A 15,258-nucleotide genomic window follows, 5' to 3' on the forward strand; every position below is an offset into this window, starting at 1 on the left:
CCTTGATCGTAGGTCCGTGAGAAAAGAATATGTAAATTGTTTGTTTTATCTGATCAATATGATTTCCGGGGGCATAAAGAGATGTACACGGTAAAAAGAGAGAGAGATAGACAAAGAGAGTGAGAGACAGTGGTAAAGAGAGAGAGGAGGGTGGTAATGCTTTTACTGGTGCAGCCCTCCCCATACAAAGCCAGAATAGATTCCAGATGGCGGAGCCATAAACAAAAAGATTGTCATAACCTTATAAAAATGTACGGCATTCAGGAGCACTCACAATTTCTCATTGTCCTTCCACAGTGGCGCACGACTTTGGAACCAACTCGGGTACCTGACTCGGGGGGTCATTATTATTATTATTGGGTAACCAATAATATTACTTGCTATCAGTATACATGTCACATGTCCCAACACACATACACACATACACACATACACAGATCGTATCGAATAAACAGGGTGACTCTTGTTCCTTAGCTGCTTAGATAAAGTTCTTTCTCACCTCTTTGTGAGACATTTATGTACACTCAAATCACTGTGTGAATACACGCAGGCCAAATTTCACATCTCACAAACTAAAACATGCCTTGTTTTGGAACTCCAAATCCCTCTGTCATCAGATGGTGAGAGGAATTTCAATCCCTTGCGCCTTTGAAATGTTTCGTTTCAGTGTTGTGTGTGTGTGCGTGTGTGAGTGTTTTTAAGTATTGTATGAGTGTGTGTGTGTGTGTGTGTGTGTGTGTGTGGGTGGGGGGGTGTTTGCGTGCCTGCATACACCATGTCAAGCTGTCTCCTCCAGCTGTTGACGAACACATGGAGATACACATGGTGTGTGGAGTGACATGGAATAGTGTTTGTACAGCACGTGTGTGTGTGTGTTTTCTGCTGATTTCGGAGAAAGCCTACCTTGGCCACAGTCTCTGTGTGCCAACTCCAGGAAACAACATATCACCTGAGAAGGGGCAACAGGGGGGAAATGTCTGCCTTTTATATACTGGGAACATAAGTGAACTGTTCTCAACTGTCTACTGTTTGCTGTCCATCTCTGCCTGGCTCCTGGCACCTAGCTCCTCGCTTCTCTGCTCCCTTCTCCTGTGGTAGAACCTCTCTCCTCCTCCTCCTCTCCTCTTCCTCTCCTCCTCCTCTCCTCTTCCTCTCCTCCTCCTCTCCTCCTCCTCCTTCTCTCCTCCTCCTCCTCCTCTCCTCCTCTCCTCCCTTCACATGCGAGGGGCAGGCAGCAGAATCCTGGTCTTTCCCATGCTGCCTCATAGGAGGGGCTTTGTTTCCTTTCCAGGCTTTGGGGGTCCCCACCACAGGGCTGCCCCACCAGGCTGCCTTTACAATGAGCCTTTATGCTGCCAATCCCCCCCCCCACCCCCCCAGCACCGGCTTCTCCACACTACTACCCCAACAGGGGTACAGGGGGGCACAGAGGGGCACAGGAGGGGCACCGTGCCACTCTTGAAGCAATTCCTTTTATGTCTTGTCCACTCACCCTCACACATAATCCCGTTTATGTACTGTGCACACACTGAGGAGAGATGAAGAGAGGACGACAAAAGAGAAGGGGGAGGAGAGAAGAGAAGAGGGGAGAAAAGGAGGGAGGGAATGGGAGAGGAGAAAAGGAGGAAAAGGAGGAGATGAATTTGCCAAATGTTAACAATAGTATTGTGGCGAGAAGAAACCTTGTCATCCATCAGGGCCTGACAAGGCCACTGCCAGCCAGGGAGACTGGGCCCTCATCTGAGACATAGGCGCCTGCTCATATGCCTGATGCAGTTCAATATACAACAGCTGTCATTTATAACTGTCATTTATGAACTGTAATCTATAGCATCATCTATAGTGCATCAGACAATGACTTCGAGACATGGGAAGATTTCTCAGTTTCTCTGTGTCTACACTAGTTGAGGCTGACTTGCACGCTGCCAAGATGGGGGTTACCATGGTGACAGGAGCCCAGGAACAGGGGCTGTCCACGTCAGAGGAAAGGAGCCCAGTGTTGTCAAACGTTGTGGGAAGAGCTCTGAAAGGCTTAGGGAACTATTCCAGCAGGGAAATAAGTTGCAGATTCCCCTTTGTACACTGTGACCTCCCTGAACTAGTACATTTGAAGCACACGTGCGCACCCACACACACAATCCAGTACTACTGTTAGATGGATGAGGCCACACAGCACTAACAAGATAGACTCCAGAAATCAGCACTCATAAATAAAGGAGCGAGAGGGAAGTAGATAGATGGGGGAGATCCATGGTGGAGAGAGAGAGAGAGAGAGAGAGAGAGAGAGAGAGAGAGGGATCTGCAACACACACGAAAAAAGAAATGCAAAGCAAGGCTGTTCATGCGACATGTTGTCCCACATCCAACACAGACACATGATTTTCATGACTTCCTCATTCCAGTGCTGATTTGAAACAGCCACTCATACACAGTGACTATCCTATTGTCTTATCCTTTCTCCCTTCCCCTCCTCCCGTCAACAGGTCATCTCATCCACCACCATTCCCTCTATCTCACCCCTTTCTATTCTCTCCCATCCCCAGTCCTCCTCCTCCTCCTATCTCACCTCTCCACCACGCCATCTCCACTCCAGCAGTTGAAGTCGTCCACCACCATCTCTCCCTCGCACAGCATCTCTGGTAAGGTGCCAAACACAGACTTGTAGCGCTTAATGTAGACCAGGAACTCCCTACAGAGAAAGAGAGAGAGACAGAGACAGAGAGAGAGAGACAGAGAGAGAGAGAGAGAGAGAGAGAGAGAGAGAGAGAGAAAGAGAGAGAGAGAGAGAGAGAGTGCAAGCGCGAGAGAGAGAGAGAGAGAGAAAGAGAGAGAGAGTGCAAGCGAGAGAGAGAGAGAGAGAGAGTGCAAGCGAGAGAGAGAGAGAGAGAGAGAGAGAGAGAGAGAGAGAGAGTGCAAGCGAGAGAGAGAGAGAGAGAGAGAGAGAGAGAGAGAGAGAGAGAGAGAGAGAGAGAGAGAGAGAGTGCAAGCGAGAGAGAGAGAGAGAGAGAGAGAGAGAGAGTGCAAGCGAGAGAGAGAGAGAGAGAGAGAGAGAGAGAGAGAGAGAGAGAGAGAGAGAGAGAGAGAGAGTGCAAGCGAGAGAGAGAGAGAGAGAGAGAGAGAGAGAGAGAGAGAGAGAGAGAGAGAAAGCAAAAAAGAGAAAGCGAGTGGGAAATAGAACTGTGAACATATCATCATCATCATAGCGGTGAGATTCAATAAAGACCTGAATGTCATTGTATCGTATTTGTATTCCATTTGTAATTCTGCACAACTCTTGTAAATAGAACGCGTGTGGAGGTTGCTCATAGTTCAAGCCATCAGCAAGCACATGTTCTTGATCAAAATAATGTAACCAATTAAAGAGCCTTGGCATCTAAACAGGAAAACATTGTGGCCACACAGGCAACAGAGAGGAGCCACATGGGAGGAGCCAAGCAGGGCCACGCAGAAGGACCCCATCATTCAGAGCTGGCCCCTAACGTGATGTGGCCAGGCCGTCAGAGAAAGCACAATCATGATCCCAAGGGAACACACACACTCACACATATGTATTAAGTCATATCATTGCCTATGTACTGAGGACACTGTTAGAAAGACAGACAGACAGACAGACAGACAGACAGACAGACAGACAGACAGACAGAGAGAGAGAGAGGGGGGAGGATGGAAGGGAGAAAAAGGGAGCAATAGACTACAGACGGAGGGATGAACTGACTAACAAACAGATAGGCAAGCCGTCTGGTTGGCAGTCAGTCAGAAAGGTAGGAAGACAGAGAGACAGGCTGACAGTGGCACACAGACAGACAGACCGAGAGGCAGGCAGGCAGGCAGGCAGAAATAAGGACAGACATGTAAACAGACAGACACAGACTGAGAGGCAGGCAGGCAGGCAGGCAGACAGACAGACAGACAGACAGACAGACAAAAGGACAGACACACAGACAAAAGGACAGACATTCCCGGGGGTTCCATGCTTACCTAGAGATCTTTCTCAGACTTCTAGGATTATGGTTCTTGGATGGTTTCAGGGGTAAGGAGCTGGGCATGATGGGAGTAACAGTCCAGAGGGAGAATGAGGCAAGCAGGAAGGTAAAGCAAGCAAGGGGAATCAGAATGATGAGGAGAGATCACAGAGAGAAGAAGAGAGAGAGTGAGAGAGAGAGAGGGGGGTGGAAGAGAGAAAGAGAGAGAAAAGTAGGAAAATAAGGGTTGCAAGATAAGGCAATATTGAGGGGAGGAGGAGGAGAAATTCTGGTGAGTTGATGACTTCAGAAAGTTGAGTCATGCACATGCGTTATTTGTTTTACAATCCCATTTCATGAAATTAATAATTGTATCCATTGCTCTCTATTCCCAGTGATTCTATATTCCTATTCAGAAGCATATTTGGCCTGCAAGACTGACATTATGTTAGACATGGATTAGGGTTCTGTAGGGTTTGACTGCCAAATCGTCACCTCACAATGTGAATCCCGACACAGACAAAATACTACACAAATCAGTGAGGTAGTATTTAAGTTACCATATAAACATGTGTGTCACGGAACAGCTTACAATGCAACTCAGATTTACATGACATCGAAAGACATCCAAGGTAATATGGGGTACTATAGCAACATTCAACATAATGATAAATGACCCTAATCATGTGATAGGATGATAGGGGGGACCAAATGACCCTCACTCACAACCCTAGCACTGACCCTTATAAGGCATCACTCATACTCCCCAGTGTTACCTCTAACACAACCTCATACAAAAACAACAGGGTTAGGGGGGTTCAGGAGATGGGCTGGAGGATGCTGTTCCTCTCCTACCTCCTGAGGTTGGCAAGCTGTCCTGTCAGTTGCTCTGGAGGGGGCAGGGAGGGGGGCGTGGATGTAGGGGGAAATGAGGAAGAGGAGGAGGTGGAGGAAGAGGTCACAGTGGAGGAGGAGGTGTCGTTGTCCCCGGGGCCAGTTTGATGTGTGCTGCTAGTGGTCTTCTCCACCGATGGCCCACATACCTTGTCCACCTGTGAAGGGTAAGCACACACACACATACACCAAAACACACAAACACACCTGTTAGCTACACAGGAATCGTGTTGTGTCAGGAGCTAAATAGAAACATATAAATACACACAGACATCCATACACATTTGGTCCACTTTTGCGGTTTACACTGAAAAAACACAGACACTAACAAATGGTGCTGTGTGGGCATTCTGAAACTAGGAATTAACACTACAGTACATTCCTCTTAACAGGGATATATTGGAAATATACTTCTAGTAACCTGGAGTGGGCACCAAAAGCTCTAAAACAATTAATGCTTTTGTTCTTTTGTTCTTATAGCTATTTTGACGTTGTACAATGACTGAGAGGTTCAAGTTAAAACGGTGGATAGCGTTTCAACACAATCCTTTCAGAAATCACAGCACATTTGATCTTAAATCACAGGTATGCCCAAATCAACCACTTGGTTCGTAATTCTGTCCAAAATATGCACAAATTAGCCATCGTATGTAAATCAGCCTGGAACTCCAAGTAAGACTCCAAGAATCCAATACACAAATATACATAAAACAGTTTTTAGACTACCCAAGACAAAAAGACTTAAGGATGATCAAACTACGGATAAAGAAAATTAAGGAATGACAGTTAAGCCTCGAGCAGCTACACAGGTTATTGTGAACACACATACATACACAAGCACACACATACACCGGGCTGATGACCACTGTATCTCCAAAGGTAATCAAAACTTCTTAGCAGTGATGAGGGGACAGCCAGGTCAGGAGTGGAGAGCAATGACTAGTGGCTAGAGGCCAGTTGTGGTCATACAATCAATACTGTCTCATTAGTTTAAAAGCTTCTTCTGTTATGAAGAGGCTCTCAATTAGGTCCAATAGAGAGAAAGAGTGTAATAGTTTCAACACAAGCTGCTCTTATATTAAAACAGATTTGATCTAATGGCTCCAGTTCTAGGAAGCCCTGGTCACTACTCAAATGGGGAGAACAAAAAGGTCTAATGTCTCCACTCTTAACTAGCTCCTATTTCAACAGAATGAGTCTATTGGCCTCAAATTCCATTCAAATACACAGAGAGGCAACCACTTTATATTGTATGAGGTCTGAGAAGCATCTGGTAAACACTGATTTGTAAACTGCACTCTGTTTGCAATCTGTCTGTCATGCCAAATATTTAATACTTCATTGTCAAATTTTGGAATTTGAAGGAAAACGTGACTGACTGGTACCAAAATATTAGTATTTTATAATGTAAGCATGTGTTGTACAGTGTTCTTTCCAAATAAATATTGTCAACTAGATGGATCAGCAACAAATAGATGTGTTATAAGTTTGTCCATTTTGTCTGTGGTGTGATTGGGAGCTGGCCAGCATGTTAACCCACAAACTCTCTGTCTCTCCCTCTCTCATTTGCTCTCTCAGGAGGAGAGGAAGGGGAGGAGCAAAGGATGGCACAGGCAAGGTTGAGTTATTGAATTCATTAGCCTTTAAACACCTTGGGCCCATGAAACGAACCACATGCACACACCTTACTCACACACCAGACACACACACACCTACCCACCCACCCACCAGACCGTTTTTACTACAACATGTCCTGCATATAAAAGCCAAACTGTTTTGTTTTACTGAAGCTCTTGTAAATTTCAGACTAGTAAACGTTTTTAAATATGTCTGGGTTATTTGGAGTATCAGAGGAATGTTAATGTTGAATTAACAACAACAAAATGTTTTGGCTCTTTTTATTCTATAATGATCGGTGCTTTGTTGTTTTCCATGTTCCATACTTGATCACATCCAAAATACATTTAGAAAGAGTGTAGAGATATAGCCTATCTTTATTCATTTATGTATTTTAGGTTGGTTGAGGGGAAGTTCTATGGGCATATGTGAAGCCCTCTGTGACATGCTTGCGTGTAAAAAGGGCTATACAAATACATTTGATTTGATTTGATTCATATAGGGAGCCTAAAAAAGGAAATGTCCCTCAGGTTGCACACAAGAAAAACACAGAACTGGAGACATACACCCACAAATGCACACACACAATGACAACCACACCACCATAACACAAGGCAGGTGTCGAGGGCAGCCATAGGTTGGGAATTCTTCAAACGACTGCACACACAAACACCCTGGGAGAGCAATTTAGACAAGTTCCAAACAGAACAACACAATAAAGTCTGGAGTGTTGACCACACACAGCTAGGCTAAATACAAGTATGACACAGCTAAACAAGCCTCATCACCACCTGGTTCTAGTACGGCACAGCCTCGTTTCATCCCTCGTTGGCTGAGCAGCAATCGCTCGCTTTCACCTTGCTGACAAACCCCCCCCCCCCTCTGTATTTTAAACAGCACTGAGCTCAAGCCCATTAACCAGAATGACACCAACATAAATATGCCGAGGCCTTCATCTTGTTTATTCCACAGTAATTACAGAAGAGTCTTGTTTCTTGTCCATCTCTCCCGCAGCGGTCAACTCCGGTTTGAATCCTGTTTCATTTCCAGCCTGTCTGTTTACCCCGAAGAAATATGTAAACATCCACGTAAAGTATGAGCTTTGCCACGGGGTCAATTACAGTGCCTCCAAATTTGTACCCAAGAATCAAGTTAAGAACGGCTTTACAATAAGGGCTGTATCTTTGTCCCAAACAGGAGGATTTGAGGCCAAAGTATCAACTTGTATGCACATCAGTTGGATGCTTAAAGCGTGATGGCAAAAACAACAAAACAACAAACAGCCAACAATGAGGAAGCAGTAAACCCGAGCGGAAGGAGTGAAGGGTCAACTTAGCGAACAATCACAGCAGGAACCTCATAGGTTGGATATTATTGCTCACATAAACCTAGTGGCCAATGGGATGACAGTTTGAGTGATAGCACAGACCATAACACCGCCATAAATCAATTATCTCCAGAGCTGATGATAGCAGGAATATGGAGGTCCTGCCCGGCCCCAGCTCGGGAGGGCTTGTGAGGGGGGCATGGCTCTGTGTGAATGGGTGTGTACAAGCATGTGTGTGTGTGTGGCGGGGGGGGGGGGGGGGGGGGGCAAGCCACCTGCTTGTCCTTGTTAAAAAATGCCTTGTATTGCATGTCCGACATTCCCGGTGTGGTTGGCCCGAGAAGTGGCCAGTGGGATGCCAGACAGATGCCTTAGCTGGCCGAGTGGGGAGCTGGGAAGTCTTTAGGGACAGAGGAGGCATGGGGGTCGAGGCTGTGTGTCTTTAGGGACAGAGGAGGCATGGGGGTCGAGGCTGTGTGTCTTTAGGGACAGAGGAGGCATGGGGGTCGAGGCTGTGTGTCTTTAGGGACAGAGGAGGCATGGGGGTCGAGGCTGTGTGTCTTTAGGGACAGAGGAGGCATGGGGGTCGAGGCTGTGTGTCTTTAGGGACAGAGGAGGCATGGGGGTCGAGGCTGTGTGCTGTACATCAGGGCCCGCCAAAGGAGTTCCACCTTCGATGCATAAAGCCGGAACGTTGTTACACCTGTTTGTGCTATTCGTGTTTTCAACTTTGTAAAGAGACATTGCATGCTGGATACATGTTTTGTTGTACAGCATGTGTGCTACATGGGAGCTTGTGTGCGTTTGTCAGTATTCTTGTCAGTCTGTGTTCATATATATTTGATCCTGCTTGACCTGACCAGTCCTGTCCTGCGCCGAACCCCAGGCCCGGCCCGGCCCAAGCCCTCGCCCCGGCTCATCCTGCCTCTGGGAGAGTATTGGCTTACAGATAGCAGTGGTGGTCTGTCCTCCAAGTTTATTTATCCACGGATTAGCTAGAACAGACAGGGGAACTTTCTCAGACCCCTCTAACCCCTGCGCACTGCATTGTGGGTAAGGAGGGTTGTCAGGGGTGGGAAGGAGGTGAGAGGCTGTCCGAACGGTTTGAACCCCCCATTGTTGTCTGCTGGGAATCCACAAAGCACACACTGACTGTTAAGACTATAGAGAACTAGATCTATAGTCACACATACACCCCCCCCCATATCCTCCACTCACCCACACACACACACACACACACACACACACAGTTAGACTATGGGGAACTGGATCCTCTATGGCAGGTTTGGCACATCAGCCCACACAAATATTGTTGACAATATTTGAAGCCATTTTTTGTATTAAGATCAGTTGGTTTTGGACTGCAAAACACAGGAAGTGGATACCACATAGTTCTGATTTGGACATTATTTCACTACAAGTTCCAAGCAGATGCACCACAACATATGTAGGGCATGTACTGTAGAAATACTTTCAAACCCAACAAACACTGCCTCATGTTTTGCCAAACCTGAACGATTGAGCGATCATTTTAAAATGTGCTCAAGATGAATATTATTTTCACAAATAAAACTGACATTGTAAGAGGGAAGTCAATAACTACTAGTCATAGAAGAAACAGCCAGACTTCTTCTGTGTCAGTTTAGCTGAAATCGTTTTCCTGTACTGCAAAAGCTGGGCTTTCTCTGAGACATAACTATATGAATAGAACCTAACAGCACTAAGGGAGTGTGCTTTTGCAAGTGTGCTCGTGTGTATGCATCTGTGTGTGCGTGCTTTATGACCTCACCATGGGGACCAATGGAGACCAATGCACAAAGGTGTAAATTCTCCATTCCGCCTGTCCCATCATGCTCTCTTCAGGCCCAACCAACTCAAACTATGTAGATGGACGCCAACATTTGATTCACCCCTAGAAGAAGACAGGTTTTTCCAAAACTGAAACACAATGTCCCTAAATTCCAGTTTGCTTTTAGTATTTGTAACTCTTTGACTCTCCATTTTGAGTTTCTTTATGAGGTCCATATACTGCAGTTGCTGCCTGGGTGCACCTCCTAAACCCATTGCTGTCTTGCGGGAGGGTGGTCCTATGTGGCCAACAGTGCTGTCACTTGGCACTGTCTGTATATAAAGGACCTCTTCATTTAAAAAGGGAGAGTCGATGACAGCCCTTGGTCAGAAGAAGCTTCCGTATAACCGTCTTAATGATCCGCCTTTTCCTTCAAAGACATCAGCCATTCTTTCCCGTGGACGCAAACAGAGGCTCCCACAGGATCGTGACATTCGTTCCCCCTCCACTCATCCCTCTTTCCCTATTAAAGAGTGCAGCTAAGAGACAGAGGGCTGGGTTGGAAGCCAACAAGAGAGCCAAGATCAAAACCACACACACACACATACACACCACTCAGTACCGCTCCTATGAACATTTCACCAGCTAATAATCATCTAGGAGTCTGTATCTTCTAACCCTGTTATGAGATTTGTGAAACTGTATGATTCCCTTGATTCCAGTTGTAGATCATGTGTGAAGAATAACATACGGATAAATACAGTGTTGCCTTCATATTTCGGAGTAATTGCAAGGTGATCAATCATGTTAACTATTACAGTGTGTTTCCACTGTGAAGGGCAGACAAGCAGGAATGTCTGTGGTGTTGAGTAGTGGTGCGTATCATCAGCATATTGGACCTGGCAAAGACTCAGACCGGGGGGAGAGGAGGGACAAGGGGAGAGAAAGCAATATATATATAAAGAGAGAGAGAGAGAGAGAGAGAGAGAGAGAGAGAGAGAGAGAGAGAGAGAGAGAGAAAAAGAAAGAAAGAGAGAGAGAGAGATGGGCAGAGACACAACAACGCAAGAGAAAACACTCCGAAACAAAACATTTTCCACCGTTTCTGATCGGAGGCCTCCTGATAAAAAATATGGCCCCTGTTTGAACTCATTTAAATCCCAGTTCCCTTTAATCATTTTCAGTCTGATGTGGAAGTGAATGGAAAAGGGAGTGGTGTATAGGGAGCCGGCTGGGAACCACTGAGAACCAGCATGAAGACTGCCCCCCTGGCTCACTCCTTCCACTATCTGCAGCCCAGTCTGCTATTAGCATTCCTCTTGTCCATTGTAATGAGAAGCCAGGATAAAACCGAAGCGGGGATATGGTAGACATGCATATAAACTGTCATAATCCAGACCACAGTTGTTATTTCTTATGTTTCTGCCTGTGGTGTCAGCGTGAATGTGTCTGTACATCGGTCTGTGCTATCATTTGTAGTGCCAAGACGAGATAGGAGTTGGTGGGAGCTCAACATTGAGAGGTTGCCTGGAACTCTAGATCTCAGACTGTAGACCCCTAGATGTAGACCCTGGAACCATAGATCTAGACCTAGACCTCTAGAACCTGGAACAGAACAGGCTGACACCTTATACATCCAGACCACAGACTCCTAGAACCCTTGACTCTAGACCTCAGACCCTAGACCTCTAGGGCCCAGACCTCACACTAGAGGAAAGACACTTTAAAGCAGCTAAGGCACTGCCTACATCCATCCACCCGGTTTGAGATTAATGTTTTCTTCCATTTGTGCCTACTCCACATAATTCTGTAATAACGTCCTCAATAACCACACACCATAAACGCTTCCTGTCTCTCTGCATTCGTGCTCTCTCAATAAGAGCAAAAATGTGTTCAAACATCCCACTGCAACGCACAATCGTCAATGGCAGCCTTTCAGCCTCGCACTCTCTCTCTCGCTCTCTTTCACAAACACAGACACACACACACACAGAATCACACATCCTGCTGATATTGTCACAGGGTGGGCCGCACATATAGACCCCTTACTGGACTCCTAAAACCTGATATCTGTACATTTAGGGGATGTTTATATGGCGCTGTGTGTGTGTGTGTGTATTTCTGTGATGTAAGCTCTACCCTAGCGTGCAGCAGTACACAGTGCAGAGAGAGAGAGAGAGAGAGAGACCGAGAGAGAGACCGAGAGAGAGACAGAGACGGAGACAGAGAAAGAGGGTAAGACAGAGTTAAAGTGACAGAGAGAGAGACGGAGACATAGAGAGACATAGAGCGAGAGAGAGAGAGAGAGAGAGAGAGAGAGAGAGAGAGAGAGAGAGAGAGAGAGAGAGAGAGAGAGAGAGAGACAGACAGACAGACAGACAGACAGACAGACAGACAGACAGACAGACAGACAGACAGACAGACAGACAGACAGACAGACAGACAGACAGACAGACAGACAGACAGACAGACAGACAGACAGAGAAAAAGAGAGCGAGAATGCCAACGTAAAAAATGATTTGGGATAACGTCCCAGTGCAAAACCAAACCACACAGTAACAATAACTCCTTTAATAGCAACACATAATGCTTGATTCATACACTCAACAGTGATGAGGCAGCAATCTTGGATCTTGCCAGGACCTCCCTTCAACTACTGGATCTATGGAGGACAAAGGTTCCAGTGCCCATGAAGACAGCTTTCTGGGCTTCAAGAAAAAGGCCACTGGATGCTGGCCACCAGTTTCACAGACAGTTTGGATTGGCCAGCTTTCATTGACCTTTTACACTCAAACTGGAGTTCATCTAAAATGGACAAACCCACACACTGACCCAGTGGTCTGGGATGCAATGGTCAGTTAGGAAGAATAGAACACACGTCAAGGACAACTAAGAGAGCTCTCCTCAGTGTACAGTACCAAGACAACATGAAGCTGGACTGGACCTGCTGGGTAAACAGTCTGTAGATTGTAGGTGATTATATCCCTAGCAGATTGTAGGTGATTATGTTCTTGTCTGTAAAATCTAGACCTCCAACAAGGTACAATCGCTCTACCTGATGACCTCAAAGCACATTTCCATACTGTAACTGAGCAGAAACAATCTGAATATTATGAATACATGTGATATGTAAATTAAGGAAATAAAGAGAGGGTATTGATATTGGAAGTGTTGGACCAAGCCTTTTGAGCTGAATAGGCCAGCTGTGAAAGGCTCAACAGCTGGTAAGATACCGCTCTGTTCCATCTGTCACCAGCTGCCTGCCAGTATGGAAGATATGATGCTATCTCTAGGCTTGAGTGGTTTTGACATTGTGAGTCTCCAATTTCTCATTTGAATTGTCCTCAAATGTTTTTTCCTTCTGTTTATTGGGTCCGGTTTGCATGGCTGGTTGAAACTCATTCAACTCTGCCCCAATTATCCCTTTCCTGGCACATAACTTTGTCAATTGGCCCGTGCATACCAAGCAGGCACACACACACACACGCACACACATACATAAGATCACAAAAACAGACACAATCACAACTTCATCATTTGCAATGATCTTCTGTTTTGGAAGTGTTGTTGTGTAGGAAAACACTGTAGACTGACAGCGTTGTTGCGTAGGAAAACACTGTAGACTGACAGCGTTGTTGTGTAGGAAAACACTGTAGACTGACAGTGTTGTTGTGTAGGAAAACACTGTAGAAAGACAAGTGTTGTTGGGGTGCTCGACTCTACTCACAGTGGTGGTGATCAGGGACCCGTTGAGCTGAGCATGGAGGATGGCTTTGTTCACCTGATCCCTGACCCCCAGCAGTGCCAGCTCCAAGCTGTGCTGGCCTGCTATGGCGTGGGTCAGATCCTCCAGGACGGCCATGTAGCGCCTCCAGGGCTGGTCCAGCTCGGCCACGCTGGCCAGGCACCCACGCAGCACGTTCAGACAGTAGCCCACGCACGGTTTGATGAGGGTGAGCCCCCGGCAGTGAGAGCAGTACTGCATCTTCACCAACCCCTTAGTGCACTCCCGTGACAGCCCCACGTGCTCCGTGGCGTTCACCACCTCCACCCCTTCCTCCAGCGCCAGGCCCAAGGCGCGGCCGGCCCCCAGTGCTCTCCCCAGCTCCAGAGCCAGCGCAGCTGGGTAGGGCCCGAAGGGGTTGATGTCCTGGCGGGTCATCCTGAGACAGTCGAGCCGGTCGACCGTGTCCTCCGACGAGATGCCGGGGTTGACCAGCCGCGTGTACACCAGGGGGAATAGGTTGTCGTAGAAGCGATGGACGGCGGCCTCCACGTCAACGTCGCTGCCTCGCAGGAAGAGGGAGAGGGTTGAGAAGAGCTGGTTGACGTGGGGGAGTGTGCGGCGGGAGAGGGAGGAGAAGGAATTCTCCAGCAGGGAGCTGAGGTGACCCTGCGAAAAGGAGAGCAGGTACTGGAAGGTATCTACAGGAAGACAGAAGAGAGGAAGAAGGAGAAAGAGGGGGAGATAAAACAAATGGCAAAAAGAGAAGAGAGAATGTTAAACATACAATGTCACACCAATGTAACAACTGTGTGGTAAAACATTTTGGTCAAATGGTAAAAATATAAATATATCTGTAAAGTGAGGCAGTGATGTTAGGGTGAGTTCTACCCTTGTTTATAATGATAAAATAATAAACAGACTGGCATGGGTACTTTCTTGTGATTTTGTCCTCAAACAAGAAGGAACTACAACAGCATCAAGCCAACCTGAGACACTATTTGAGATTGGTGCTAAACGGATCCATATTAAACCCATAGTGAATCTTGGGAATGCTGGTTTGCTATCTCCAAACCCTTGAAGAAACGCAGTCAGTAGTCTGCCAAGTATCCCATACTGTCCCAGAATAATTTCAGCAGTTGGGCACACACATCCATCCATACACACACTAACACACACACACACACACCGGGGCAGCCAACTTGATCACACGTAATTTCTCCGAAAACAGATGAGTAATGTCAGTGTGTGTTGGGACTGGGACCAGCTCACTGGTGCCAGTGAAGTGGACTTCTCTGGCCCTGGGAACCAAGGTACTGGCTCAGAGTAAAGCTCAACAGGATACTTGGAACATGCAACCCCCCCCCCATCCGTCTGTCTCTCTCCCTCCTCAACCATTTATACCTAATCAACCCCCCCACCCAACCCGTAGAAGCCACTAACCCCCAAATCACCCCCCTCCCCACGCCTCAATGTCCGGAACATGCTGCACGCTCCTCTGGGCCTGTGATGTCAGCCCTGAGGCATGTCAGGACAGAGCAGCAGCAACTGTAGGGGAAACTGAGACAGGAGGGAGGGTGCCAACGCAACACAGACACACGCAGTGCTCTACATGCATGATCCATCAAGCAGAATGACACGAATACGTGCGTGTGTGTGTTCCGTAACAGAAAAGAATGAGAACAGAAGTCATTCTGTAACTGAGCAGCTGCACAAACTAGTGGTAAGGCGAAGAGAGGGGGGACAGGGGGAGACGGAGGTGGGGGGGGGGGGGGAACCAGAGGGAGAGAGAAACAGAGAATCAGGCTCTAGGGGGTCCTACCCGTTCCCCCCCTGGAAGCAGAGATCAGATAAAGTGCTCCCCCTATTATCACAGCAGCTACCACCATCACAACAATCACATGGTGTGTCTGTGAGAGAGAAGGAGTTAGTGTGTCGGTCTGTG

At 47.0% G+C, this 15,258-nt stretch overlaps 1 protein-coding gene across 2 annotated transcripts in view; it reads right to left on the reverse strand.

Moving 5' to 3' along the window:
- The window catches only part of gpc5c (glypican 5c), a 63,388-nt gene that overhangs the window by 33,403 nt on the left and 14,727 nt on the right, over nt 1–15,258 (reverse strand). The window contains exons 3-6 of one of the 2 annotated variants that reach the window (XM_084708509.1): nt 13,317–14,014; nt 4,818–5,014; nt 3,979–4,038; nt 2,567–2,689 (exon numbers count right to left, since the gene is read on the reverse strand). In XM_084708509.1, the coding sequence (XP_084564635.1) occupies nt 2,567–2,689; nt 3,979–4,038; nt 4,818–5,014; nt 13,317–14,014 (1,078 nt within the window). The remainder of the gene's footprint in view (nt 1–2,566; nt 2,690–3,978; nt 4,039–4,817; nt 5,015–13,316; nt 14,015–15,258) is intronic. The other variant, XM_084708511.1, reaches the window with a different exon arrangement.

Source organism: Hypomesus nipponensis, chromosome 10 (assembly GCF_054491055.1).
Source record: "Hypomesus nipponensis isolate SF chromosome 10, ASM5449105v1, whole genome shotgun sequence".
Taxonomy (NCBI): Eukaryota; Metazoa; Chordata; class Actinopteri; order Osmeriformes; family Osmeridae; genus Hypomesus; species Hypomesus nipponensis.